This window comes from Vulpes lagopus, chromosome 3, assembly GCF_018345385.1.
Source record: "Vulpes lagopus strain Blue_001 chromosome 3, ASM1834538v1, whole genome shotgun sequence".
NCBI classification, from domain to species: Eukaryota; Metazoa; Chordata; class Mammalia; order Carnivora; family Canidae; genus Vulpes; species Vulpes lagopus.
The window spans coordinates 119,353,974-119,380,475 of record NC_054826.1 but is presented as its reverse complement, the minus strand read 5'-3'; the positions used below and the strand labels follow the sequence as shown (position 1 = coordinate 119,380,475).

Genomic DNA, 26,502 nt, shown 5'->3' with positions numbered 1-26,502 from the left:
AGAAGGAAGTAGGTCATGTAAGGGCACCTAGGCAGGCATCCCAACCTGGAGCTGAGAGTAGATAGGGCAAGGAGAGGTGGGCCCAGAGGAGCAAGCATGGACAGGTCACAGAACAGTCTTGGAACTTACAGCCATGCTTGTAGCTGGGTATTAATCATAGCATTTGGCTTTATGTTAAATGATGGTTTCTTGAGGATATATCAGATGGAAAATCCTGGAGTAGAATTTGGACCTTGTTTTTTAATGATTTTTGTCATCATATTTACCATTTGTGTGCCTACGGGCCCAGCGCCCTCAAGCTACTCTACATTTGTGTCTTCTGAGCCCCACACAGCTGGTGAAGGGTTGGAACAGGGCTTTACTCTTTGCTGCAGGACCCCAGCCGTAAGGCCTGTGCCTCCACTGTCCCCTGCCTCCTGCAGCTGCAGAGCTCTTGACCTCCACACACATCCCTAAAACGAAAACAATGCTGCTTAAATCAGTTTGAAGTGGTCCCAGGGCCTGGCATTTTGGTGTCCTGGATGCTGCTCAGGGAGCCAGGAGAGTCACCAGGCAAAATCCGTTCCAGCATTTAGCTTGAGATGTGTTGGGTAATAAACAGATGGATGATTTTTATGTGCAAACACTTGTAAAGGGGACAGCCCATTCCTGGTCCCTGTGCTTGGGGCCAGCAGGCCATGCTGTCTTGGTATCACACAGCCACTGACAGATACAACTGATAAAGTGCCAGAGAGATTAGGCTAGAACAGAGATTATTAGCAAACTGTGGTCCACAGGCCAGGTCCCACCCACTGCATTTTATAAATTGTGTTGGGACACAGCCACACACATTCACATTCTGTCTATGTTGTCTTCATGTTGCAAGGGCCTGTATACTCTTGACCCCTTCAGAAGTTTGGTCCCTAGACTAGTATATAGAATACTGGAGCCGACCTGCCTGTAGTGGGATAGAAGACTCTCCATGACACATCTTTAAGAGGAAAAAGCAAGATGCAGCACAGTGCCTAAATTTCCACTTTTAGAAATAGCGAATAGTATAGATGTGGACATAAGCACACCTGTGTTTATGGATATGCTCTGTGTGCAATGGATAGCTCTAGAAAGAAACATCAAAAAATCACCATGGTTGCCTGGAGAGTGGGGGTAGGGAGACTCCCTTCATACATTTTTCTCTGCATGCTTTTTTATTTTGCACCACTTTGTTTCTTATTGAAGGAAATAATTTAGTTCAAAAAGTATATTAAGGCTGAAGAGTAGAGAAAAGGAAGACAGAGAAGGGAATAGCTTTTGCCTTATTTAGCTTTTTCAGGAAGATGGAACTACTGTCTTTTTATACCTGGGACCTTTCTTATTTCAATGGTATCTTCATAAGAATTAATTAGGGGAAAGCTGTAAGAACTCAGAATTGCCAATGATCTTGAAATGGAAATAAATTTTCAGTGGAACCCTAGAGGTAGAGAGGCTTGAGGCCCTGTGGAGAATTAGTTAGCCTGTCTTCATCTGAGTGGAGTGAGCCATGCTTCTAAGCAAGGTGCTATCCTAGCGAGGGGAGCAGTGCCTTTAAATCTTCTGATGGTCGTCTTTTTCTTGGATGAGGCCTGATCTAGTCTGGAATGGTCAAACCAGGGCACACATCTGCCAGGAAAATACGAGAAAAATCTTCACTGTCATCCATGCAGATCTCACAGCTGCCGACCTTCACAGACTGCTCAGATATGCCCTCTTCCAAGGAGGGTTTAAACATTCTTTTTTTTTTTTTAATTTTTTTTTAATTTATTTATGATAGTCACAGAGAGAGAGAGAGAGAGAGAGAGGCAGAGACACAGGCTGAGGAAGAAGCAGGCTCCATGCACCGGGAGCGTGATGTGGGATTCGATCCCGGGTCTCCAGGATCGCGCCCTGGGCCAAAGGCAGGCGCCAAACCGTTGCGCCACCCAGGGATCCCCCAAGGAGGGTTTAAAATTACTTCTCTAGGGGCGCCTGGGTGGCTTGGTCTGTTTAGTGTCTGACTTGGTTTTGGCTCAGGTCGTGATGTCATGGTCATGAGATCTAGCCCCAGGTCAGTCTCTGCATTGAGCATGGAGTCTGCACTCCTCTCCTCCCTCTGCCGCTCCCACCCCTCTCTCCTCCTCTAAAAACATAATAAAATTCTTTCTGCAGAAGGCCTGATGCAATCCAATGTTCACCCAGTTCACCACTCCACCAAAATACCTGCCTTTGAGCTCAAAGATAAATGGAACCATTCTCCTTTTAACTGGTCTTCAAATTTGCAGAACTGCTCCCAAGTGATACGGTTGCTTTAAGGTTTTGGCCCTCAGCCCTGGTCTGCACATTGGAGCACCTGGCATGAGTCTAAGTCCCAGTGGTGATTCTAAAGTATACCCAGGGTTGAGAACTCCAGCTTTAAAAAGTTGTTGGAGGAGAGTCTGGGAAGATGGCAGAGAAAGGGGACCCTAAGCTCAGCTCCTGGATAGAACTAGGGAACACTCGCATCAGCATAAATAATCCAGAAAACGACCTGAAGACTGGCAGAGAAGAGGTTACATGAAAGAAGTTAGGAAGGGCAGAGATGTGGTGGGGAATGAAAGGGACCGTCATAGCCATCTGTAGTCAGGAGGGAGTGGCGGCTGCAGAGAAGGGCAAAACATAGACGTTTACTCTGGGAAGGCTGCAGGAGCAAGACAAATTCCCAAAACATTTGGCCTTAAAAGTGAGAGGGGCCAAATTTCATGAATTCTTAAAACCAGAGGGACTTAACAGCCCAGTATTTGAAAACTCTCAAACTCAGCTCCAGGAAATAGAAAGCTGAACCCCCATCCAGAAGAGACAGCAGGACACACAATCCATGGAGATACAGTGTAAAAGCAGCAGTTTGAAAAATGCCTGGAGCATACTGGAGGGAGAGTTATTTACTCACCTCAAAGCGCGTCCCAGGAGACTCCTCTAGGAACAAAGCAGTTGGCAGGTGCCATCTCCCTAACTCAGGGCCACCTGCTGGAACCAGTACGATGCCAACATTCACTGCCTTCCTCGCTTGCGCCAACCCCCACCCCCAGCAGTCACATTGGCCTCACTCCCTGTGCTGCAGGTCCCCTCCCCCAGAAGACCAGTGAAAACCTTGCCAACACATCTTCCTCCATACCTTTAGCGGGGCCTCATCCTGGCAGCAGTGGTGGCAGGCCCTATGGAAACCAGAGGCACACTTAGTTAAAATTGCACACTCCACCCAGAACCAAACACTGCCCACAACAGGCAAAGAGAGCCTCTGTGGGTGACTGAAGGAAAAAGCAGCCAGGATAAAGCAGCAGGGTGTGTGCAACACACATAGGAGACACCCCCTGCAGTGCCAGGTTCTGGGAAACCGAGGACACTGCCCTGCAGGGCACTACAGGACCTCTTCATAAGGCCATTACTGTCATGAGCAGGAGATGTAGCTGACTTTCAGACAAAATGAGACAGAAGAATATGTCCTAAGTGAAAGCACAAGACAAAATCACAGCAAGAGACCTAGGCAAAGTGGATACAAGTAATATGTCTGTAGAGAATTTAATGATCATAAAGGTACTCACTAGACTTGCAAAAAACAGTGAAGGACATCAGTGAGACCCTTAACAAGGAGATAAAAAAGAACTGATCACAGATAACATAATAAAATGAAATTAAAAACACACTAGGTGGAAAGAATAGCAGGCTAGAGGAAGCAGAGGAACGAATTAGCAACCGGAGGACAGAGTGAGGGAAAATAGTTACAGGACTCTGTGACTTCATCAGATGTAATAACATTCATTGTATTACAATAACATGTAGGGATCCCAGAAGAAGAAAAGCGAGAAAAGGGGGCAGAAAATTTGAAAAAAAAAAAATGCTGAAAACTACCCAGATACAGGAGGCACAGAGATCTCAACAAAACCAACCCAAGGAGGTCCACACCAAGACATACAGTAATTAAAATGGGGAAAAGTAGTGATAATCAGCTGTCTTTAGAGAATTTTAAAAAGCAACAAGAGAAAAGACAGTTATATTCAAGGGGGAAACCCCATAGGCTATCAGATTTTTTAGCAGAAACTTCGCAGGCCAGAAAAAGGTGGCACAATATATTCAAAATGCTAAAAGGAAAAAAAAATGTGCAGTCAAGAATACTCTATCCAGCAAGACTGCCATTCAAAATAGGAGAGTGAAAGGGTATCTCAAACAAAAGCTGAAGGAGTTCATAACTACTAACCCAATCCTACAAAGAATGTTAAAGGGGGACTCCCTCAGTGGAGAAGACCATAAGCATGAAAAGAAACTCAAAAATAGTAAAAATAAATATATCTGTAAAAATCTGTTCAGGGACTCACAAAATAAAAGGATGTAGAATATGATGCCATATACCTAAAACGTGGTAGGGAGAGGAATGAAGAGTGGGTTCAAACTTAAGCAACCATTAACTTAATATATGCAGAAGATATGTAGATAAACCTCATGGTAACAGGCAAACAACAAAGAGAAAGGAATCCAAGTACATCACTAAAGAAAGCCAGCAAACCATACAAGAGAAGGATCAGAGAAAAACTGTAAAACAACCACAGAAAAGTAATGAAATGGCAATAAATACTTACCATAAGTACTTTGTCAATGGATTAAGCATCCTAATCAGAAGATATAGCCAACAGAATGGATTAAAAAAAGATGTTTCTATATGCTGCACACAAGAGACTCATATCAGACCTTAAGACACCTGCAGATTGAGGGGATGTAGAGAAATATTTATCATGCACATAGATGTCAAAAGAAAGCTGGGGTGGCAATACTTACATTGGACAGAATAGACTTTAAAACAAAGACTATACCTAAGAGACAACGGAAGATAAAACAAGAAATATTTATGCGTCCAACATGGGACACCCAAACACATAAAACAGTTAATAACAAACATAAAGGAATATGATTGATAGTGATACAGTAACATTAGGATCTTGAACCCTCTAGTTACATCCACAGACAGATCATCCAAACAGAGTACAGAGTAACAATAAAGAAACACTGGCTTTGAATGAACACACTGAACCATATCAATTTAACAGATACATTCCATCCTAAAACAATGCACATTTTTTTTCAAGTGCACATGGAACATTCTCCAGAATAGATCACGTAGTAGGCCACAAAACAAGTATCAAACTAAAAAAGATTGAAGTCATACCCTGCATCTTTCTGACCACGAATACATGAAGGTTAAATAACATACTACTAAACAATGACTGGGTCAACCAGAAAATCAAGGAAGAAATAAAAAATTATATGAACATTCCAAAATCTTTGGGATGCAGCAAAAGCAATTTTAAGAGGGAAGTCAATAGCAATACATACCTACCTCAAGAAGCAAGAAAAATCTCAACCTAACATTACACCTCAAGAAAATAGAAAACACAAAACCAGCAGAAGGAAGGAAATAATAAAGATTAGAGTACATCATTGAAACCAGGAGACGGTTCTTTGGCTAGAGGTTTATCAATTTTGTTGATCTTTTCAGTTTCATTAAATAAAAAAGAGAACTCAAAATCACAAATGCAAAAGGAGAAATAACAACACCAAAAATACAATCAGTGTAATAAAAATTATATGCCAGGCACACCTGGGTGGCTTAGTTAAGTGTCCAGTTCTTGATTTCAGTTTAGGTCATGATCTCAGATCATGAGATCAAGTCCCAAATGGGGCTCCGTGCTGGGCATGGAGTCTGCTTAAGATTCTCTCTCTCTACCCGCCCCACACCTGCTCATACTCACTCAAACAAAAATTATATGCCAACAAATTGGACAATCCAGATGAAATGAATTTCTAGAAACATAACCGACGAAAACTGGAGGAAGAAATAGAAAATTGGATCAGACCAATAATCAGCAGTGAAATTAGATCAGCAATCAAAAACTGCCAACAAGGGGCACCTGGGTGGCTCAGTAGTTGAGTGTCTGCCTTTGGGTTAGGTGGTGATCCCGGTGTCCTGGGATCGAGTTCCACATCAGGGTCTACACAGGGAGCCTGCTTCTCCCTATGCCTATGTCTCTGCTTCTCTCTGTCTCTCATAAATAAATAAAACATTTTTTAAAACCCCCCAAAAAACTCCCAACAACAAAAAAAATCCAGGACCAGATTTTCTACCACACTTCTAAAGAAAAATTAATACCTAAAGATACCACACATAGAAAAGAACTACAGGCCAATATCTCTGATAAACATAGATGCAAAATTCCTCAACAAAATATTAGCAAACCAAATCCAACAATACAATAAATCATTAACCACGATCAAGTGGAATTTATTCCTAGAATGCAAAGGTGGTTCAGTATTTACAAACTAATCAACACAATACATCACGTCAATAAGAGAAAGGCTAAGAACCATATGATAATCTCAGTAGATTGAGAAAAAGCATTTGACAAAGTATAACATCTATTCATGATAAAAACCCTCAACAAAGTAGGTCTGAAGACCATATATGAAAAATGCACAGTGGGACAGAACTGAGAGCTTTCCCCCTAAGGTCAGAAATAAGACAAGGATGTCCACTCAACACTTTTATTCAACATAGTACTGTGAGTCCTAGCCACGGCAATCAAACACAGAAATAAAAGGCATCCACATTGGTAAGGAAGAAATCAAACGCTATGTGCAGATGACATGATACTATATATAGAAAACCCGAAAGACCACCAAAAAACCTGCTAGAACTGATATGTTAATTCAGTAAGGTTGTAGGATACACAATATACAGAAATCTCTTGCATTCCTACATGCTAATAATAAAGCAGCAGAAAGAGAAATTAAGAAAACAATCCCATTTCCGATGGCACCAAAAAAGAATAAATTACCTAGGAATACACTTAACTGAGGAGTACAAGACCTGTACTCTGAAAACTATGAAGCACTGATGAAAGAAATTGAAGATGACATGAAGAACTGAAAAGACATTCCGCACTCATGGATTAGAACAAGTATTGTTAAAAACCCAAAGCAATCTACAGATTTAATGCAATCTCTGTCAAAATACCAATAGCATTTTTCACAGAAGTAGAACAAACAATCCTAAAATTTTAATGGAGCCACAGCAGACCCTGCGTAGCCAAAACAGTTTTGAAAAAGAAAAAACTGGAAGTATCACAATTCCAGCTTTCAAGTTATATTACAAAGCTGTGGTAATCAAAACAGGATACTGGCACAAAAAGTAGACACACAGGTCAATCAACAGAAAGCCCACAGACAGACCTACAACTACATAGTCAATCTTTGACAAAGGAGAAAAGATGCAACAGGAAAAAGTCCCTCCAAATGGTGTTGAGAAAACTGGACAGCTACATGCAGAAAAATGAAACTGGACCACTTTCTCATACCACACACAAAAATAAATTCAAAACAGACTGAAGACCTACATGTGAGACCTGAAACCATAAAAATCCTAGAACACAGGCAGTGTTCTAGGATTTGACATCAGTCATAGCCACTTCTTTCTAGATAAGTCTCCTGAGGCAAGGGAAACAAACTGTTGGAACTACATCAAACTAAAAAGCTGCTGCACAGCAAAGGAAAAAAATCAACAAAACTAGAGGACAGCCTATTGGGTAGAAGATACTTGCAAATGACATATCTGATAAAGGGTTAGTATCCAAAATCCAGAAGACCTTAGTAAACTCAACACCAAAAACACACATAATCCAACTTTAGAAAGGGCAGAAGACATGAACAGACATTTGTTCAAAGACAACATCCAATTGGCCAAGAGACACGTGAAAAAGATGTTCAACGTGACTCATCAGGGAAATGCAAATCAAAACCACACCCTCACACCTATCAGAATGGCTAAAACCATCGACACAAGAAAGATGTTGGCAAGGATGTGGAGAAAAGGAAGGAACCCTCGTGCACTGTTGGTGGGAATGCAATCTGGTTCAGCCACCCTGGAAAACAGTAGAGGGTCCTTGAAAAATTAAAAATAGAATTACCCTATGATCCAGTAGTCACACTACCAGGTATTTACTCCCAAAATACAAAAACGAGTGTGAAAGGATACAGCCTCCCCACCCCCCATGTCTATAGCAGCATTAGTAAGTATGGAAGCAGCCGTAGACGGATGGAAAAAGGGGGGGTGGTGTGTACACACACAATAGAGTATTACTGAGCCATAGGAGCAAGCAAAATCTAGCCACTTGCAATGTCTATGGATCTGGAGAGTATAATGCTAAGCAAGCAAGCTAAATTAGAGAAAAATACCAGGTCATTTCACTCATGTGGAATTTAAACAAAACAGATGTGTATGTGTGTGGGGGGTGAAGGCAAACCAAAAAACAGCTTAACTACAGAGAACACACTGATGGTTTCCAGAGGGAGGGCGGGGGGGTGGGAGGAACAGGTGGTGGGGATGAAGTAGGGCACGTGTGACGAGCACCAGGTGATGGATGGAAGCCTTGTTCGGGAAGACCCGAAACTGAGAACACACCGTATGTTAACTACACTGGACGTAAAATTTTAAAACCAATGTCGGGGACTCAGACCTGGGTCTGATCACCTCCTCCCCCACCTACAGTGCCACGTGGGTCCAGTTGCTGTCTCTGAGCCTCCGTCTCCGCTCTGGTGTGACAGGAGGGCCTGCCACCTGCCAGCCCTTGCTTTACAGAGGCTGAGTCAGCGACCGCCTGGCGGGGGGGAAGCTGGCTCCAGAAGCTTCCTCGCCACTTCTCACACAGAGCCAGAGACCCCGAGTTCTGGGTCTGCTGTGGGATAGTGCACACTTCGGAGTCACAACAGCGGGTCCTCATCTCCGCTTGGGCCCTACAGGAGAAACCATTCGCCCTTCCCAAGCCGCTGGGACCCTCCTACCCAGGCGTGCGGAGGACGCTGAGGAGTCAGTGCACGGACGGCTGCCCCCACAGCAGACTAAGTGGCCAGGGCCAGCAGCTCCTGGCGCCCTAAGCTCCCGCCTCTGGTCTGTTGCTCCAGTGAAGGCCGGGGTCACGGACTGAAGAGTGGAATGCTTTCAGCTTTGAACTCAGGCCGCTCATCCCTGCAGGTACTCAGCTCTGCCCTCCTGGCGCAGGAGCCCCATACATGACAGGCAGGCCCCTGCTGTGTGTGATCCACGAACTTCTCTCTTTAGCTTCAGCCTCACAAGCTAGGGCCGGAATGTTCTTGCCAGATTTTATGGAAAGGGAAAGAACTCCCAAGTTGGGGAGAGTACAGTGCGTCAGGAGGGAGGGAGGGGGCCCTGGGATTTGGGCAGCTGGGAACCTGCCGTCTACGTGCTCTTAACCCTGGGCCACTGAACGTCTGTGCCTCAGCTCCCTGAAAAGGGAGTACGAATGGGCTCCCCCTCACTGGCTTCTGGGTGTGCTTTGTTGAATACATGCAGGGCAGCGAGGGCAGGGCCGGGCACACAGCAAGCACAACATAAAGGTCGGCTGGTACAGTTCAAGTGGAGAAATGATACACCTCTGCCCGTCTGATCACACCCGACAGTGGCCCAGGGATCTTGCTCAGAATGACCAGTTAGGCAGCTGCTTGTTTTTCAGACACTTACCAGGTGTTCCTGTGCACCAGGCTCAGGGAGCATGCAGTCTCGTGGGGGAGGCCAGGAAACAACCAACCAAACCTCAAACAGCTGGAATTACTGCAATGGGAGATACACACCACGAAGCACATTTGCAAGTAAGAGAGCTCACTAGGTATAAGAGACAGTCTCTCCAGAGAGGTGAACTCATGAGGGACAGATTTTGGCCACATGGAGAGCGTCTCCTTAGTGGAAGGAGCATGGCCTTGTCCACAGGTCATAGGGAGCACAAAATTTATTCATTGTGCGGCAGCAGCCTCTGAGGGGCTCTGATCAGGGCGCCATGGTAGGGTCAGCTTTATATTTTAAAATAACCTAACACCATTAGTACTTAGAACCACTGATGAGTAGCTCAGGCTTGGTGGAGGAGGTGGTGGCTGAAGGTTGGGGAGCCTAGGACACCGGGCTTTCAGCTCCACAATCTTTCTGGCACTTTCTAAATCCATAGTCTGTGCACAAACGTGGCCCTTTCCCCAGGGCAATGGCTCTGAGCAGGTGTGACAGCTGGACCCAGAGCCTGCACCAGGCGTGCTCAGACCCACCCTAGGATGCATCCTGCAGGACACGCTGGTGTGTACCTCACAGCACAGTGGAGAGGGATGCAGGGAAACTGCACAAGGACCTCTAGCAGCAGCATAGGGGACTCCTTCCTGCAACATTTTCTTTATGAAATGAGTAACGTGTAAGGTCTAGTTATAAAAATTTAATCCGCATGAATATACAGAACAAACACACTGCCCTGCGTTTCCTCCTTGTCTCTCCATTTGGGTGCATGTGCACCTTTTCTCATTTGCAGTTTTGTCTTTAATAAAGTTAGGATCCTGCACGGTCTTCTCAACCCTGTTGTCTTCATGTAATTGCATTTGCCAGATGTGTCACTGCATGTTGGTGTGTCACCCTCTGTGACGGCAGGTGGCAGCGCTTATTACAAGTATGTCATTGTGTGATTAATAATATCCTGACCTACAGGCAGGTAGCTTGTTTCCCGGCTTCCAGATCAGAAGCCATGCTGGGTTGAACATCCTCACACCCACCTTTGTGAAAACACTCCCGTGTTTGTGTATATTGTGCAGTGTGTATTGTGTCGAAGGGACACCTGGATGTGGAGCTCCCGAGTCAGGATTTGTATGGGGGGTGTGTGCACCTTCACACACAGCTCCCTCCCTTTTCCTAAGAGGTGTCACCTATTTGCATGTCCAGCAGCCACGTAGGACCAGCGGCCCAGTGCTTGCCAACAGCACCTTCTGCCAGCTTGCGTCTCTGCTAAGTGAGAACGGTGTGTGGCTGCGCCGTGGACCCCCTCCCCCCAGCCTACTCATTCCATGCACCTTTGCGCAGGGCCTATCCTGTGTCACCCACCCTCTTTGTGCCCAGTTTGTGTCTGTGAACCATACTGACTGTGGGAGCACACGCTGGAGGCTGGTGCAGGGGAGGGGGCGGAGGCCTGAACAAGAGGACAGACGGGGACAAGGGCGCCAGACGAGATGGGGACCAGGGACTGCAGAGGCGCCAGGGCAGGACTGTGCCCCGTGCCCACTGGGGGCCTGAGGGCTGGTGGACAGGGAGGATAGGAGGAGAGGCGCAGGACCGCATCCAGGAGGGCTGTTGCCAAGTAAGGGAGGGATTTGCTTGGAGAAGGCAGGGAGATCACAGTGTTAGGAGCCAAGGAGCGTCATGAGCTGGCTTGTTTCAGCTGGATGGCTCCAGCCAACTCACCTCCCCAGGCTTCAACAGATAGTAGCAGAGTTACCCACAAACCTGCTTATCCCCCACCCCTGCCCCGAAGTGCTCACTGTATCCTTCCCCTTGTGTCTGCCCACTCTCGGTGGTTCATAGGAGCCCCTATACACTCTGGGCCTTCCATGACCTGCCTTCTGCAAGAGGAGGGACATCTCATCTCGTTGCTTTTTGTTCTCCCGCACTGTTATAATCTCTGAGCTCTTTCCTATTGGAACAAATCTGGGCGATGCTCAAAGGCGTTCATGGCTTTCCGATTCCAAGGCGCATGTCCTGGGTTCCGTCCAGACAGGAGGACAAGGTTCAGTACGCAGAGACTTGCTGTTCCAAGTGTATCAGATGTGATTCTAGGCCCTGGCCATACAATGGTGAAGATGACCGTGTGGCAGGTGCATAAGGAAACTAGGAAGCCGTGACTTGGTAGCACATGATTGGAGGTGACTTTTGAGTAAGACCTGCTGCTCAAGGACAATTGGGGAGGGCTGGACCCAAGGGCAGCCAGAAGCTACAGAGGAGGGAGATGGCAGGATAACTCTGGACGGGGTGCAGAGGAATCTGTGAACACAGGGAGACCATTTGGAAATCTGTAGAGAGTCTGGGCCAGAGGCCGTAGTGCTTGGCCCTCCGATGGCCATCAGCGGGCATGGAGAGAAGTACACATGTGGCACGCAGATCCAGAGTACACCAAGGGGTACTTTGGTGAATTAGGCATGAAGTATGAAGGGCAGACAGACCAAGGTCGTAAGGCAGGGATGCAGCCAGGAGGTAGATCGTTGTACCATTTAGCAAAGCTGAGAGGACCAGAGGGAGCACTGAGAATTTCTTTGCGGGTCAAGTGCAAGATAGGGACACAGGCAGTGGTTACCACCTCCTCCACCAGGAAGGAGGAAAGTTAGGACTAAGGCAGTGAGGAGGACCACCCAGCCCCTTTCCAAAACAGCTTTTCAGGGGGAGGTCTCAGCGTGGCAGGGGTGCAGAGCTCCTGCAAGGTCAGCCTCAGTCTGCTCAGGAACTTGTGAGACGCCCACTTGGGTAACGAGTTCTAATTGAAGAGGCTCCCGGCCAGGTGCCCAGTGCGGCCTCCTCGGCATCAGGACATCTGTAACCATCAGAAGCCCCTCCAGCACAGCTCCCGGCCATCAGATACTTAAATCCAACACCTCCGGGTGCCACAGTAGGCGGGATGGTGTTTTTATGGGCTCCCGCCATCCTTCTAGGCAAATGAGGCCAAATGCATTACTTTTTCCAATAGCAGGATTTATCCCCGGGACCCACACACATGCCTTCGCTTTGGGGGCCCTCTCCGCCGTCACCTTGTGTGCCTTCCCCTTCAGCTCAGCTGCACCCACCCCCAGTCCAGCCTCCAAACAGAAATGAGACCTGTGTTCACTCCCCCTCTGATCAGTCACTGTGCCCATGGGGGCTCACTCTCCAGCACCCTCATACTGACACCCCCTCTCCGGCTCTGTTCCTACTGCCCCCATCTGGGTTCTGACGTCAGGATCCTCCTCCTGGGAGCCCTATAGCCCCACAGGGCACCCTGGCTCTGGGGCTCATCTCTGTCCTTGTCACTCCCGGCCCTCTAGTAAGACTTAGAGGCTATACAGCTGAAGCGGGTTATGCTAATGGGGCTCCTCATGATCCTCAGGGGGCTCCCATGGCAGTCCACGGTCCAGCCCCCCTTCCAACCTCAGAGCCCACACCATACTGTCTTCCCAGAACCCTTGAGGGCTTTTTCTCTGCACATATCTCCCTGTCATCTGCTCCTTAGCCCAGAGGATGAGAAGAACTGGTTCTAGTCAGGCAGGTCCAGGCTTTCCTGCTGTCACTTAGGAAACACATGACATCGCACCAGTCCATGCACCTCTGCGTGCCACCCTCGATGCTCTAGACTTCGTGCGTGCAGCAGAGCCCCCATCTCCCAGGTGGGTGGGAGGGGGAAACCGATGAAGAACAGTGCTCAGGCCTCCTGCCCTCTGGCAGGCAACCTGTGACTCTCACCTATAACCTCTGCTCATCGACAGCGGCACCGCAGCTTTCCCGGCCACATCTCCCATGACTTGGCATCCCAAGCACAGAATGCCTGGATCCGAGAGGATGTCCGATCTCGAAGCATCTTTATCTAGGAAGGAACCATTCTCTTTGTGAGGTTCACTATGAAACACAGTAAATGGGGAAGAGCCAGCCGGACAAGCCGTGGTCATGTGCGTGGGGCAGGCTGACGGCCACATGGGCCCCCTTCCTCCGTGGACTTTTGTTTGCCACCACCCTGGGTCGCCCCCCCCCCCTTATTTTAAACGATGAGAGGATTCTCCACATTCCTGCCACTCTCCCTGTGTGCCACCCTTCGACTCAGGCGTACAAAACAAACACCTGGCTGGAGTGTGGATCGCGAGAGCCAATGCCGCAGTACTAGGACTCCACAACAAACAGGAATTTCACCTGAGCACAGCTGGAGGCCCTCTCGAAGGACCCTGAGAAAATACCAGTGGCTCTCCTGAGTCCTGAGGTGGGATCTGCATCCAGCCGGGCCACATGCACCCTCTGCGGCTTGAACGGCTGGGCGTCTGGGGAAGGCACCCTGTTCCCTGCCCCATCCTTAGGGTCTTCCATACTCACCCCCCCTCCGGCTCCCCCCGACCCTGCCCCCGGCTCTTGTCACGGAGTTCCCTTGATTGAAGCCCTGCTCAGGGGCGCACCCACTGCCTCTCTGTAAGTCCCAGAGGTCGGGACGGGGGGGGGGGTTCCATCTGTCCCGCTCAGCCCCGGGTGCCAGCGGTCTGGCTCCTGCATCCCACGGCCCCTCCTGACTGCAGGGCCCCACTGTGTTGTCTGGTCGGGGGTTGTGGTCATACTGCATGCTCAGGACCAGGCCCTGCTCCTCCCTCGCGGCCCCCAGTGCCCACAGCTCCTCGTCTCAGGCCTCGGGTCTGCGTTTGAAGCCGAGGTGGTGAGCATATAGCAAACGGTGGGACTTTCAGCCCCAAGACTTAAGAAGCAGTGGCCTGTTTGAGTCTTAAGAGTCAGGAACTGTGGGGTTCTCAAGAACTGCAAGAACCATCCATTGGTCACGTGTGAGGGCAGAAGTCCTAGGCCCCAGATCTAACTGGGGGGGGTGGGGGCAGGAAGCCGAGGAAGAGCCAGGAGGTCACCTCCCACAAATCCTCAGAGCGGGCACTCCCCAAGAGAAACCATCACGACGGTAGCGGAGGGGGCTGCACATTGGGGCTGGGTCCTTTGGGTCCCCCTTCGTGGGGTCCTGAGCCTGCCAGCGTGCCCCAAAGCCAGTTCACAGGTGGTGTAGCCCGGTGTGCCTGGACTGACAGCCGCTGGCAGCCCGCGAGGCCCTCGCTGTCGGGGTAGGAGGCCTCCCCCCACCCACACCCTGGAGGACACCACATGCTGGGAGCACAGCCCTTTCCCGTGGTTTGCACACCATGGAGGTGGAACACCACCCCCCCACCCCCCGCATGCACAGACCTTCCCCAGGAGCCGGGTCCCGGAGGACAGTGGCCCCAGCCTCGGTAGACAACAGCTGGGTCCTATCCTTGTGCCAGGGGCCACCCTGGCCTCAGACACCACCCATGCGAAGCCACCCTCCAAGCTACGGAAGGCAGCTCCCAGCAAATGGAATATTGACCGGCTCTCTACACCCAGTTTATAAGCAAAATGAAAAGTACATCTCTCCCCGTGGCCATTTTTCACTGATGAGTGACTGACACCATCAAATCGATGTCACCCACCTGCTGGGGACTGGGATGCCGCAAAGGTGCACCCCAGAGGCTTATTAAAAAGAACAGCCACCCCTGGGGCTTCTGGCAGGTGATGCTTACACAGACCTGGATTCCTCTGGCCCCGACGAGAGCCAGCAGGAGGGAGGAGGGGTTTCTGAAGGGGCTGCCAAACTGACAGGGACTGAAGACCCGAGGATAAGGTACGCGGGGGACGCCGGGCTGTGTCCTGGGTGAGCAGCCGTGCTCAGGGTGCTGCTGCCCCCCTGCCTGCTGGCTGGGAGCCCAGGCTCCAGCTGAGCAGAGAGCCGGGTACGAGGTGTCGGTCACAGGGCTGATGCCCCCAAGCTGTGAGTCCCTGGAGCCCAGGAAGTCCACATCTCACGCACGGTGGGAGGGAGGCCTCTGCTTCCCTCCAGCCCTTGCTTCCTGCCGCCTCATTAAAACTCCAAGGCCAGCCCCATGTGGACTCTGCGATGGCACCACTAGGACCAGGACAAGACGCTCTTACGACTTGGGAACTGTGTTCTCAGAGGACGTGTAAACCACACTGGAAGTGACCAAAGCCAAGGTGGGCAGCAGGACAAGGATGCTTACCGAGCACCCAGGATGGTGCCATGCTCCGCCACACGGACCTGCCAGAGAAGACACTGCGACATCCTTTCTCGGTTCTTTGAGCTCGTGCCTTTTAAGTAGCCCTAAGCTAGGGCTCACCCTGTAAAGCGTGTGCACGCGTCCTCAAGTTAGTGTATGTTCACCACAGCAGACAGGAACCCCGCGTCCCCCCTGCCCCTGGCGACCCCACACTTGCTATTTCTCCAGATTACCTGGTTTCAGACCTTCGCATGAACAAAGTTACAGAACATGGGGACTTTGGAGCCTGGAATCTTTTCGCCAGCTCGGTGTTTGCAAGGTTTACCCCCTCTGTAGCACGTGGCGTCCCCTCTCCCTGGGGTTTCCACTGGCCTGACCGTTAAGTAGCCTGTGCCAGACAGGGCCAAGGACAGATTCCTCGGTGTTCTGTGATGTGGGAGTTACAAAGACCCCAAAACTGGCCAAACCTTCCTGCTTTCAGGTCAGGGAGAACCAAAGCCAGCGTGGAAGAGTAAACTGTGTTGTAGGGGGTGGCCCGTGGGAAAGGATTATTTTCAGAGATCTGCCTGTATAGAAGGCACATGGCCTCAGGTTCCCCTCCCTGGTGAGACAGTTACTTTGCTTCTGGTACAGGAAGGGTGTCTTTCTCACGGGGGTTTTAAATTTTCTGCTTTTAAGGAGAGGGAAGGTCACAGTCCTTTCCTGGGGTTTGCAGCTTTCCAGCTGCCTCTCGCCCCGCGTGACCAGTAGGCACAGCGGTGTCTCAGGGGGGCGGGTTCCGCCTCCGTGACTGGAACCCGGGCTTCAGCACTTCCACAGTGACTGCCCCGCCTCAGTTGTATAGACAGACCACATTACCCATTCAACTCGTAGACATCTGGGGTGCCGATGCTTTTTGGCCGTTACAACTAACACAGCTTTCTTTTGACATCCAAGTTTCTGTGCTGGAGGCGTTTTCATTTTCCTTAGGTGTGTGTCTGGAACTGTCGGGTCCTATGGTCCCTATGTTTCGTCATTTGAGGAACTGCCCGACTGTCTTTCAAAGCAGCCTCAACCATTCAGCATTCCCCCCCCAGCAGGGTGGTCGGGTTCTGGTTTCTCCATGTCCTCCCAACATTTGTTATACTCTAGAGTAGCCATCTGTGGGGGGTGATCATTATGGCTTCGAGGTGCATTTCCCCCTCGCTAATGATGCTGAGCATCTTTCCAGATGGTTGCTGGTCATTTGTATGTTGTTCTCTGAGAAACGTCCGTTCACTTTCTTGACCTTTTAAATTTGGTTGTCTTTTTACTGTGATCCATCTTACAGGGGAGGACTGGGAGTCCCGGGCGCCTCAGTGACCTGTCCAGGTAGCCCGGCTGGTAAATGATAGAATTGAAGATTTCTGTTCCCAGGGCTCCTGCCATTTCTACCCAGAGAAGGGGACAAGGTCATAGTCTCCTTGGAGGCTCAGAACAGAGTAGAGATGCCCCTTCATGCTGAAGTAGATCTAGAAAGACGGTCTTTCTCAGCAAGTTTATTGAGGCATAAACTACATGTGGTGAAACTTGCCCTTTTTATTGCATCGTTCTAGGAGCTCTGACAAAAAAGCATGGAGTCCTAGAGCAACCACCACCAAGATACAGAAGAGCAATCTCCCCTCCCCCACCACCCCAGGACCTGTCCCTAGAGTTGTCCTTTTCCAGAATGTCCTATGAAAGGCATCTGGGTATAGCCTTTGAGACTGGCTTCTTTCTTGTAGTGTAAGGCCTAGGAGATTATCTGACATGCCAAGAACATGCATTTTGAAGAAAAGAACATTCACCTAGGATTTGGGGGTGCAAACAAAAACCTCTGTCAACATAGGGGAAAAATTTAATATGCCTTGAATCTATTTTACAGGTATTGTCTTATAGGTTAAAGTAACCTAAAAATAGAGGTAAAGAAAAATCTTGTTTTATAGGGGAGCTATGCAGTAAGGAGGGAAATGGGGAAGGTATAAATGGGGAGGAAGATGGAATCTGGGAAACATTGCTGCATATTCTAATCACAGCTCTGGGCAGGGTGACCCCGGGCCTCTGTGACTATAACCGCCTCTGATAAAGATGCTGTGACTCCAAGGATCCTCCCCCTTCACCACTGAGCCTGGGGACCGGAGACGCTGCACGGTCATCTAGACCCGTGCCAAGTCTGTGTGCGGTCTGCAGCCAGGCCCCGAGCACATTCTCCACATGAGAAAGAGGGAAGACCTCCCCCTGCCTCAGCACCTTTATCTGCATGATTGTTCATGTCGAGGCCAGTGCCAAGAGAGGGTAGCGGGGCTGTTGATGCATTACGTCCTTAGTTGAGGTCAGCAACCTGATGACGTTAGCCACCCGTGGTCCGTGATGGGGAAAGCACTGCCCAGATCCAGAAGATGCTTGTCTTTTTGAAAAGCCACTCACCACTGGCTGGAGATCCGCAGACAGCAGGTTAGTGCAGCTCCAGGACAGCAAGATCTCTGCCACCTTGTAGCCTTCCAGGCCCCCCTCTCTCCTGTGCCACCCTGCCTCTCTGGGCAGCTTGGGGCATGGAGTTCATCCCCTTCTTGGAGACTCTCTCGCTATTCTTCTCTTCCTCGTATGTCCCTGGGCCTCACTCCTCCCCCAGGACCTTCCCCAGCTCACCCCCACCCCCACCCAGCATGGTATATGGCATTGGTTCAGTCGGTTACCACACTCCCACTCCCCTGGTCTGAGCAACCTCAAGGTAGAAACCAAGTCTTACCTTCATTTCCCCAGAAGCCCGCAAGGGTGCGGCCCTTCCGAGAGAGAGAGAGAGAGAGAGAGAGAGAGAGAGACAGTCAGTGATGATCTCCCAGAGGCTGGGCCCTCGGTCTACAGGGCCCTGCCACATCCGTGTCCTCAGGGCGCCTGAGACACAAGACTGCCCTCCGCTGTGTCGAGACCAGTCAGCTTATGGTCTGCCATCCAAGAGGCTGATCTTTCCAGAAACGCAAGGATGGTCACATGAGAGAAGGTTCCCTCCCCTGCTTCCCAGCCCTTTCCCTCCAGGTTGGACAGAGGGAGTGGAGGATGGGAGGTGGTGAAGTCACTACAGTTCTGTCATTTGCAAAATCCTCTACCCTGGAATGGCCTGTGCACAGCCTTGGGGCACCAGTGACCTTGACCCCAGTGCTCTCAGGGGAAGGACCCAGGGAGGGGGCAGCGCTCCTGCTCCAACACGCTACCCCTTCTCTGCTCCCGGGTGACACGTACCCAGTGTCTCACACCTTCCGCTACTGTTCATTTGTCAGTATTAGACACAGACAAAAATTACACGGCGGTGAGAACGTGAGATCTACGCGGTTACGTCTTAGGCATATGGGACCTTCTTGGAGACAGGGAGACTGTCGTAAGGCAGGGCTCTCAAAGAGATTCATGTGTAACTGCAGCTTCGTGCCTGCTGACTCGTAACTCCTCGCTTTAATAACCAGAGTTCCACTCTGGATTCTAGGGGTTTGACGATGTTAGACGTGGCCTGTAGGTGGAATCTCATGGAATTTTAGCTTCTGCAGACTCGCTGTCTTAGCATAATCTCCAGGTTCATTCACGGGGTCACATAGGCCAGAATTTCCTTGAAGGCTGAGTAAGATTCCATTGCATGTACACACTCCATTCACCCGTCCACAGACTCTTGGCTTGTTGCCGTGGCCTGGCTGTTGTAAATCATGCTGCAGTGAACGTGTGGCTGCAGGTACCTTTTCAGGATCCTCATTTCAGTTCTTTTGGGTAAACACCCAGAGGGGTGGGATGGCTGCATCGTACAGTTCTCTGTGGTTGGTTGAGGAAGCTCCGTACTGTGTCCCACTGCAGCTGTAGCATTTTGCACTCCCACCAACAGTGTACAAGGCTTCCAAGCTCAAACTTCCTCCCTAAAAGGTGTCTTTTGAGAATCACCATCCCGGCCAGTTTGAGGGGAGACTCACAGGGGTTTGGATTTGTGTTTTCCCAATTGAAGAGTGGTCTAAGGACTGGAGCAGACCTTTCTCCAAAGATAATATGCAGATGGCCAGTGCTGGGTAAACAGTACTTCCTTGGGGTGTGGCCTTATACATGCCTGGGACTGGCAGCTCTTTATCCAGCTGCCTCAGCGTCTACCCAGTCATTATTACGGCTTCCTGCTCCCCCCGAACCTTCTACAGATGTCACACACGCCATAGGCCACCAGCTAACTTCCTCCTTTGGCTTCCTGGCACCCCCACTCTCCTGTGTCCAGTGATGGGACCCAGGGAATTACTGCAACAGGTTCTGCTCCTGTCACCTGGCACTGCAGCCAGCTTCACGGTCGCTGGGGGCTGGGGCCTTGAGGACAGAGCTGTCCCACCCCATGCACCAGCTGCTTTTACCATCAGGCCCTCAGCCCCAGCAGTGACGCTCCGAGTCCCCAAGCCTCATGTCCATGACTTCTTCATCCATGCGGCAAGTCCTGCCTTCCAGGAGGTGAAGCTGCCGTCAGGGCCTGCCAGGCTCTAAGCCGACACTTCCCAGCACAGAGCCCTTCACACGGGAAACCATGTGACACTCTCCTCTTCCTCCTCTCGGAAGCCCTCTAACCACTGTGTTGGCCCAGTCTGGTGCCCTGCTCAGAACACCCTGGGTTTACCTGTCAAGGCCTCTACCGCCCATCCCCACTGAGACAGGGCCCCTCTCTGCCAACATAGCTCACATGGTCCAAGTGGCCACCTGTCCCCAGAACTCTCAAAACAGCCCCGCTTTTCCTCTGGCCTGGAAGCCAAGGCTCAAGGAGAACAAGGCACTTGCCTGGAATGCAGCTGGTGGGTGACTTCATGTGGGGGTAACTCCCCATTCCTCACTGCGGCATCGTGAGGGCCACATGCTTGTCACCTCCGTGTGACAAGGCTCAGGGTGGCAGGACTGTGCCCTGATTCAGAGCCCCTGCCCTACTACCACAGCTCCGCTGCCTCCTCTGCAGTAGGGGCCCTTTGATAGAAACACAAGGTCCCGACTGACTTGGACTCTGCCTCCCAGCAGCCAGTTCCCTTGGGGCCACCAGGCTCTGGTAGGACTCACACCCACCTTGCAGGTACCTCTGGGTCCTCAACAGGGAAGGGGGGCAGTGGGTTTCAAGTGACATTTATACTCAAGCTCTCCTGCACAGCATGAGCTAAGAGGCCTTCCAGTATCTTGGGCCCATCCCCATCCTGTCAGAGGCCTTCAGGGTCTGGAGGCTTCTGGTAACTTGGCTAGTTTCCAGAGAAGAGGACAACAGGCTGGCCTATGGCCAGCTGTCATCCCGAGGGAGGCCCATGTGGGAGCAGCTGGCCAGGCTCCAGGCGCACGAAGCAAAGCCCCCCCCCCCCCCTTCCGACTGAGGAGGCAGAAAGCAGTCCCTAGAGGAATTCGGCATTTTGTCATTGAGCTGCCATCCCGAACCCCAAACAAGGGGCATCTCGCCGTGCCCCACGGCCATGCCTCAGAAGCAGCATGGAGATAGGATCCTTGTAAGCAGTACCTCTGCGGAACCACAGGAAGGATGGGGGGCATTTCACAGCACCCCCGAGGACCCCTGGAGCCAGGCTCCTCCGGAGGGGGCTTGGAGGATTCTGGATCTGCCACTATTCCCTCTAGAGCCCCAGTGCTCATCGGTAGGTGGGCTGTCCTCCCTCCAGGGTCTGGGGGCCCCACATCCAGCAAAGCAGCAGGACAGGCACACTCAAGACCTGATGAGGAGATCGGTCTCCGCTTGGGTTTCCAAAAGCGTTTTGTACCACAAGGTGTCTACTGGAGAAGGTACTTATTTCTCACCTCTCCTGCCAGCCGTAGAGCCCACCGTTGTTCCAATACCAAGTCTTGTTGGTTCCACTAAAGTCCGAGTCTTACCACACACAGGGGCCCCAAGAATGTCCATGCCCGTGTCCCTGACGTGGGGCAGCAGCTCTGCAGCTGTGGTTAGAGACTCGAAAAGGCAGATGGCGCAGGTGGGCCCAGTGTGACCACAGACGGCCTTGTAAGAGGGACACAGGGACCATGATGAGGAAGGCAGGGAAACATTCTCCACGGGAGCCTCCAGAAGGAACTAGGAGCCCCGCCAACAGGCTCCTTGGACCCATTTTGGACTTATGGCCTCTGCAACCATAAGACAGTACATTTTGCATTAAAGCCATGAGGTCTGGGGTCATTTGTTATGAGAACCACAGAGTTAAGAGCTCACCACCTCTGTATGCACGGCCACAGCACAGACCCCGGCAGCCCCTCACCACACGCAGGCAGGGGTCACTTCACAGGGTAGCCGGGCCATGGCCTCGCTCCTGCCCTCCTGGAGGTGGCGGCCTCAGGCTTCTGCCCAGGGATGCGCCGGCTGCCCTTGTAGCCTGTGACTAAATGACGTCCCCGGAGGCCTAGAGTCTCCCCCAGGCCTGGGAGAACCCGTCTTGATCACTGCTCTGGCTCCAGTGGCTCCAACGGGGCTCAGCCCACATGGTGCTCCAGAAAGTCCTAGCACGAAGGGACCCGCCGCTCCATCCTGCAGGGTCACACGCCGTTTTATCTCGGGTTCCCCCGTACGGCCTCCCCGTGGGTCAGCGCCACCTCCACCACGGCTGGAGCGCTCCCACGGTCCCGTCGTGTAGACCGTTTAAACCCGAGATGGGGAAGCCCCTCGGTCGGACCAGGGAGTGGTTTTGCTATTCTTGGCTATTTTATACGAGGAACGTCCTTATAATTAGATGTTGGCCTACGTCCTGGTTATTCTCGTAGGACGAATTCCACAAGAAGTCCCCCCATTTTTGCTACACCTCTTTTGACTTCAAATGCCATGTTCTCCAAGGCACTTTCTTTGATCTTCCAGCAAGGGCACATTTCAGTGGCACCGGGGGAAGGAAGGGAAGGAAGCCATGACCAGCACGTTCCCTTACGGCCTGAAAATCGAGTCCAGGACGAACAGCCCCAAAGCTAGCTGGGACACGCAGCTGTGCTTGGGCGCGTCGGAAGACAGACAAGTTGCCTAACTGGGTTCCCCCCTTGTCCTCGCCAGTAAGACCTGGGTCACAGATGCCCCCCGAGACCACTGCTGCCATTCCCACAGCCCGCGGGACACCCTGACTTAATCAGATTCTCCCCTGCTCTGTCTTACAGTGACATTACCCCTCCTGGAGAACCACTGACCAAGAACAGCCGCCCCAAAGTGGCTTCCCGCTTCCCCAAGCTGTCCCGAGGTCACCCCAGAGAGACCCGCAACGTGGAGCCCCAGAGCGGCGACCTCTGACCTCAGCCGAACCCCAGACTTGGGCCCTCTGTGCTGCGCCAGCTGCCTCTGCCCAGCCCCTCCGCGTCTGACCTGGCCACTGCAGCTGGCCCCTCCGCCCTGGAGTGACCACCACGTCCACCTGGCGATCCCCCGGAGAGCACACCTTCCCCAGCAGTCCTTGACGCTGATTAAACTGGTCAGTCTCAGAGGGCAAGGAGGCTCCTCGCCAGACTCGGACACACGGGCACCCTCCCGGGGTCGGCCCAGTCCCTCCCTCCAGCTCAGGGGCCAGCAGGAGGGTGGGCGCCCCGTGGAGCTCGGAGCCCCTGGGTGGAGATGCACAACTGAGGTTGGTCAGCAGCCGCCTCTTGACTCCTTCCCCCGTGGGAATCAGGATGACTGTTACCCTTATTTTTCTTTTCATGTAACTGCCTGCTATAACCTATGGACACGTGCGGTTAGAGCGGGGAGGTCCTGTGCCTCCCCGTTTTACTCTCTACCAGTGGCCCGAAGACGCCCTGGTTGTAGAAATCGTGGCCGGCAGCAGCTCACGTGGCCTCCTCGAGGGAGACAGCCCCATGACTTTCTCGTGAAGGAGCCATGAGTGACACTGAACTGGGGTGCTTAGAGCACTGCCCCCGACCTCCCCAGGTGGGCTCTGGAGGGGCCAGCCGGCAGCGGCAGCCTGGTGACCCCAGGTTGGAGAGCCCCAGGTTGTCCAGAACTCGGGGGCCTGACCTCACAAGCCACGAGGTCTCAAGGTCGTGGGAGAGGCTTGGGGCCCTCGGCGCAGCCCCCCATGAACTTGGAATAGATCACGGTCCTTGCTGACAGATGCGTCCTCGCACCCTGTGCCCCCACCCCAACCCACGCAGCCCTGCCCAGCCCCTGCCCCGGCGCTGCCCAGCAGCTGGCTCCATAGACGGCAGCGTCCCGGAGCGTGTGCTCAGCCGCAGAGTGCAACCGGGAGCTCGGGTTCCGGGGAAGGACCGAGCAGCCCCGTGGGTGCAACAGCAGCCTGAGGCAGGTGGAGAGGGTGAGGCATGCATGGACGCTCCCCAGAACAGTTTCAGCTCCGACCCGGGACCGAGGAAACCTCTGGAAAGCCTCACCTGAAAGGTTTCTGCTGTGCATCCCCGGCAGCCAGAAGGAAGCAGAAAGGATTCAGGGCAGTCACAGGAAGCTGAGGTGATGTTGGGACCAGAGGCCGCATGAGCAGGATGAACCCGCTGTCCTCCGTGGGCCGAGGCAGGAGGGGACTGTCGTCAGCCAGTGGGTCGAGGGGACCTGAGACACCGTGTTCCTGAAAGGCAATACAGGGTCGCTTCCTCACTCGCCAAGGTCCCCACTGCACCTGCGCTTCTGAGCTCCAGGTCCCACGGGGCCGGTTGGTCCCCTCCCAGGCTGCACGAGCACAGTTGTCCTGGACAGAGCCAACCCTGAAGGCTTGAGCTGCCCCAGTCCTGCTTCCCAAGGGTGGTTTACTGCTCCCCGTTTTACTGCTCCCCGTGATGCCGGCTGGGGGATTGCCCCTGCACTGCCTGTCTCCTGTGTTCCCCTTGGAGACAGAGGGGAGCCTCTGCGGCTCACGTCCCCCAGGGCCGAGGGTTCTGCTCAACCAGCCTGTTTGAGCACTGGACCCACAACACCCTGAGTGTGAATCTAGCTTCACCTTCTCCAAAATCCCCACCAGGAACCTTCGACATTCTGCAGAAGTTTAAAAAAAAAAAAAAAAAAAGTGCCCAGAGTAAGGGACAGATGCTAAGCCTTGAGAAATAATGACACACTCAGCCTGTATTTACAAAAGGAGAAACTGCCTATTTTTTAAAGCTTAATTGTCCATGGAAAACTTGCCCTGTTCTCCTGAAATCAGACGGAAGAGCATGTTCCTGGGACCACACGTGAACCATCCGGGCTGCTTGCTCTGTTCACTCCCTTCTCGTGATGTGGTGGGAATCTTAGAACCACGTTCAGCACATGGGCCACCTCTCCAATTTCAGCTCAGATATGCATGTGACACACACATGACACTAACTCCTTAAAGCCTTAACTCTGGAGTCATAGAATGTTCTGCGGTGGTACATCCATCCAGCTGCTCAGATACCACCGCTCCCTAGTGTGGTGGGATTGACACAGAGCAAGGGAAGAACCAGACCCAGGTCCAGCCGGGTGCAGACTACGATCTGATGCACAAAATGCCCCCCCGGCCCCCCCATGCTATGTCGTCTGCTGCCCTTCCATCTGACCCAGTTCAGAAGGCTGGCTGGCCTCTGCCCTGCACACCACCCACTCAGCCCCATGACCCGTCAGAGGGAAAGACAGTGCTACGAGAGAACCCACAGACGTTGCTCCTGGATCCAGGAAGAGGACCCATTGGTGCCTCCAAAGTTAGCACCTGAGGAAGGCTGCGGGGCCCACCCGGGATAGCGCGTCACATCCCCTGGCAGGCACCTGGCAGTCGCCTGTAACACCAGGAACCACCACCTCCAGGGCTTTCTGGCTACAAAGGGATCACCTGGTTGTCAAGACAAAACCATCTTCTGAGTCATCCCTAGCAAGAGAGGGAGGGACATGGATGAGGTCTGCGGGCACACGCTCTGCTCCACAGCGACGCCCCTGAGCTCCGGCTGACCGCTCCGTTGTCGGCAGTAGCAGGGTGTGGGTCGTGCCTTTGAAAACCAGAGGCAATCACAGCTGTTGACATTCGCAGCCTAGCACAGCTGCAGCTCCTGCCCAGCGGCCACCGGCAGGGGAGGCCTCAGGGTCAGGACCAGGAACAGAGAGTTCCCAGCCAGCCCCGCGGATCAGAAGCTGCCCTGCTTACTTCCCAGCCCCCAGAACCGGGTCTCTGGCTGGAACACACTAGTTTCCTTTTTTTCTTAGCTCCACAGGGGACCGTTCACTCACCTGAGGCCCCGGGCACAGGGCTCTGGGCCCCAACTGCCCCCCAGCAGCCCACTTTCAGCCGGGGTACCGGGCCAGGCCTGGTCCTCCGGGGTCCCAGCAGGCTCCCTCCCCATCAGGCTCCTCATGCCTCAGCCCGGCTCCCTCCTATCGGCACCAGAACCCATCCCCCTTGGGGCACTCCACTCCCGAGGGACCCTCTTACAGCCTGCAGCTGCCAGTGGAAGACCCGGCAAGGCCCCGCCTGCCCAGAAACAGCAGACCGGCCAGCAGGCAGCCCCGGAAGCGGTGCACCTCCACCTCAGTTTCAACCCCAAAGGCAATAATCGTCTTGACCTTTCCCCAGTGCTTGACTCAGGACCGCACCACACATTGGGCTCTGCCCCCAGCTGGGGACACAGTAGACAGAGGGTGCTTCTGGCAGGCAGGCATCTGCTCGTGAGCAGGGTCTTGTACAACGATCATTTTTCAAAATATTTTGCATTGTTTCATTAAAGCTAACATTAAATATTTGCTGTTGGGTTTGGCTTCTGTGCTAATTTTGCACAATTGTAGCACTGTATATTTTATCTAACGTTTCTGTGCCAAAAAGTTCGTCTTCATGTTTCTGTAACACGTGGTTTTGATTAGGTTTCTAAAATAAAATTTCAGCTATTGGATCAGCAGGGATGAGGGTAGAGGTGCGCTCAGACCCCACCAGCTCTGGGTTCCTCCTGCCGCTGCCCAGA

General features: G+C 52.0%; 1 protein-coding gene across 2 annotated transcripts in view; it reads left to right on the top strand.

Annotated features, from left to right (window-relative positions):
• The window catches only part of SNX29 (sorting nexin 29), a 535,216-nt gene extending 508,934 nt beyond the window's left edge, over positions 1–26,282 (top strand). For both annotated transcript variants that reach the window (XM_041748281.1, XM_041748280.1), the window contains exon 21: positions 22,759–26,282. In XM_041748281.1, coding sequence (XP_041604215.1) covers positions 22,759–22,888 — 130 coding nt within the window. In that variant the 3' untranslated portion in view covers positions 22,889–26,282. The remainder of the gene's footprint in view (positions 1–22,758) is intronic.
• The last annotated feature ends 220 nt before the right edge of the window (positions 26,283–26,502 follow it).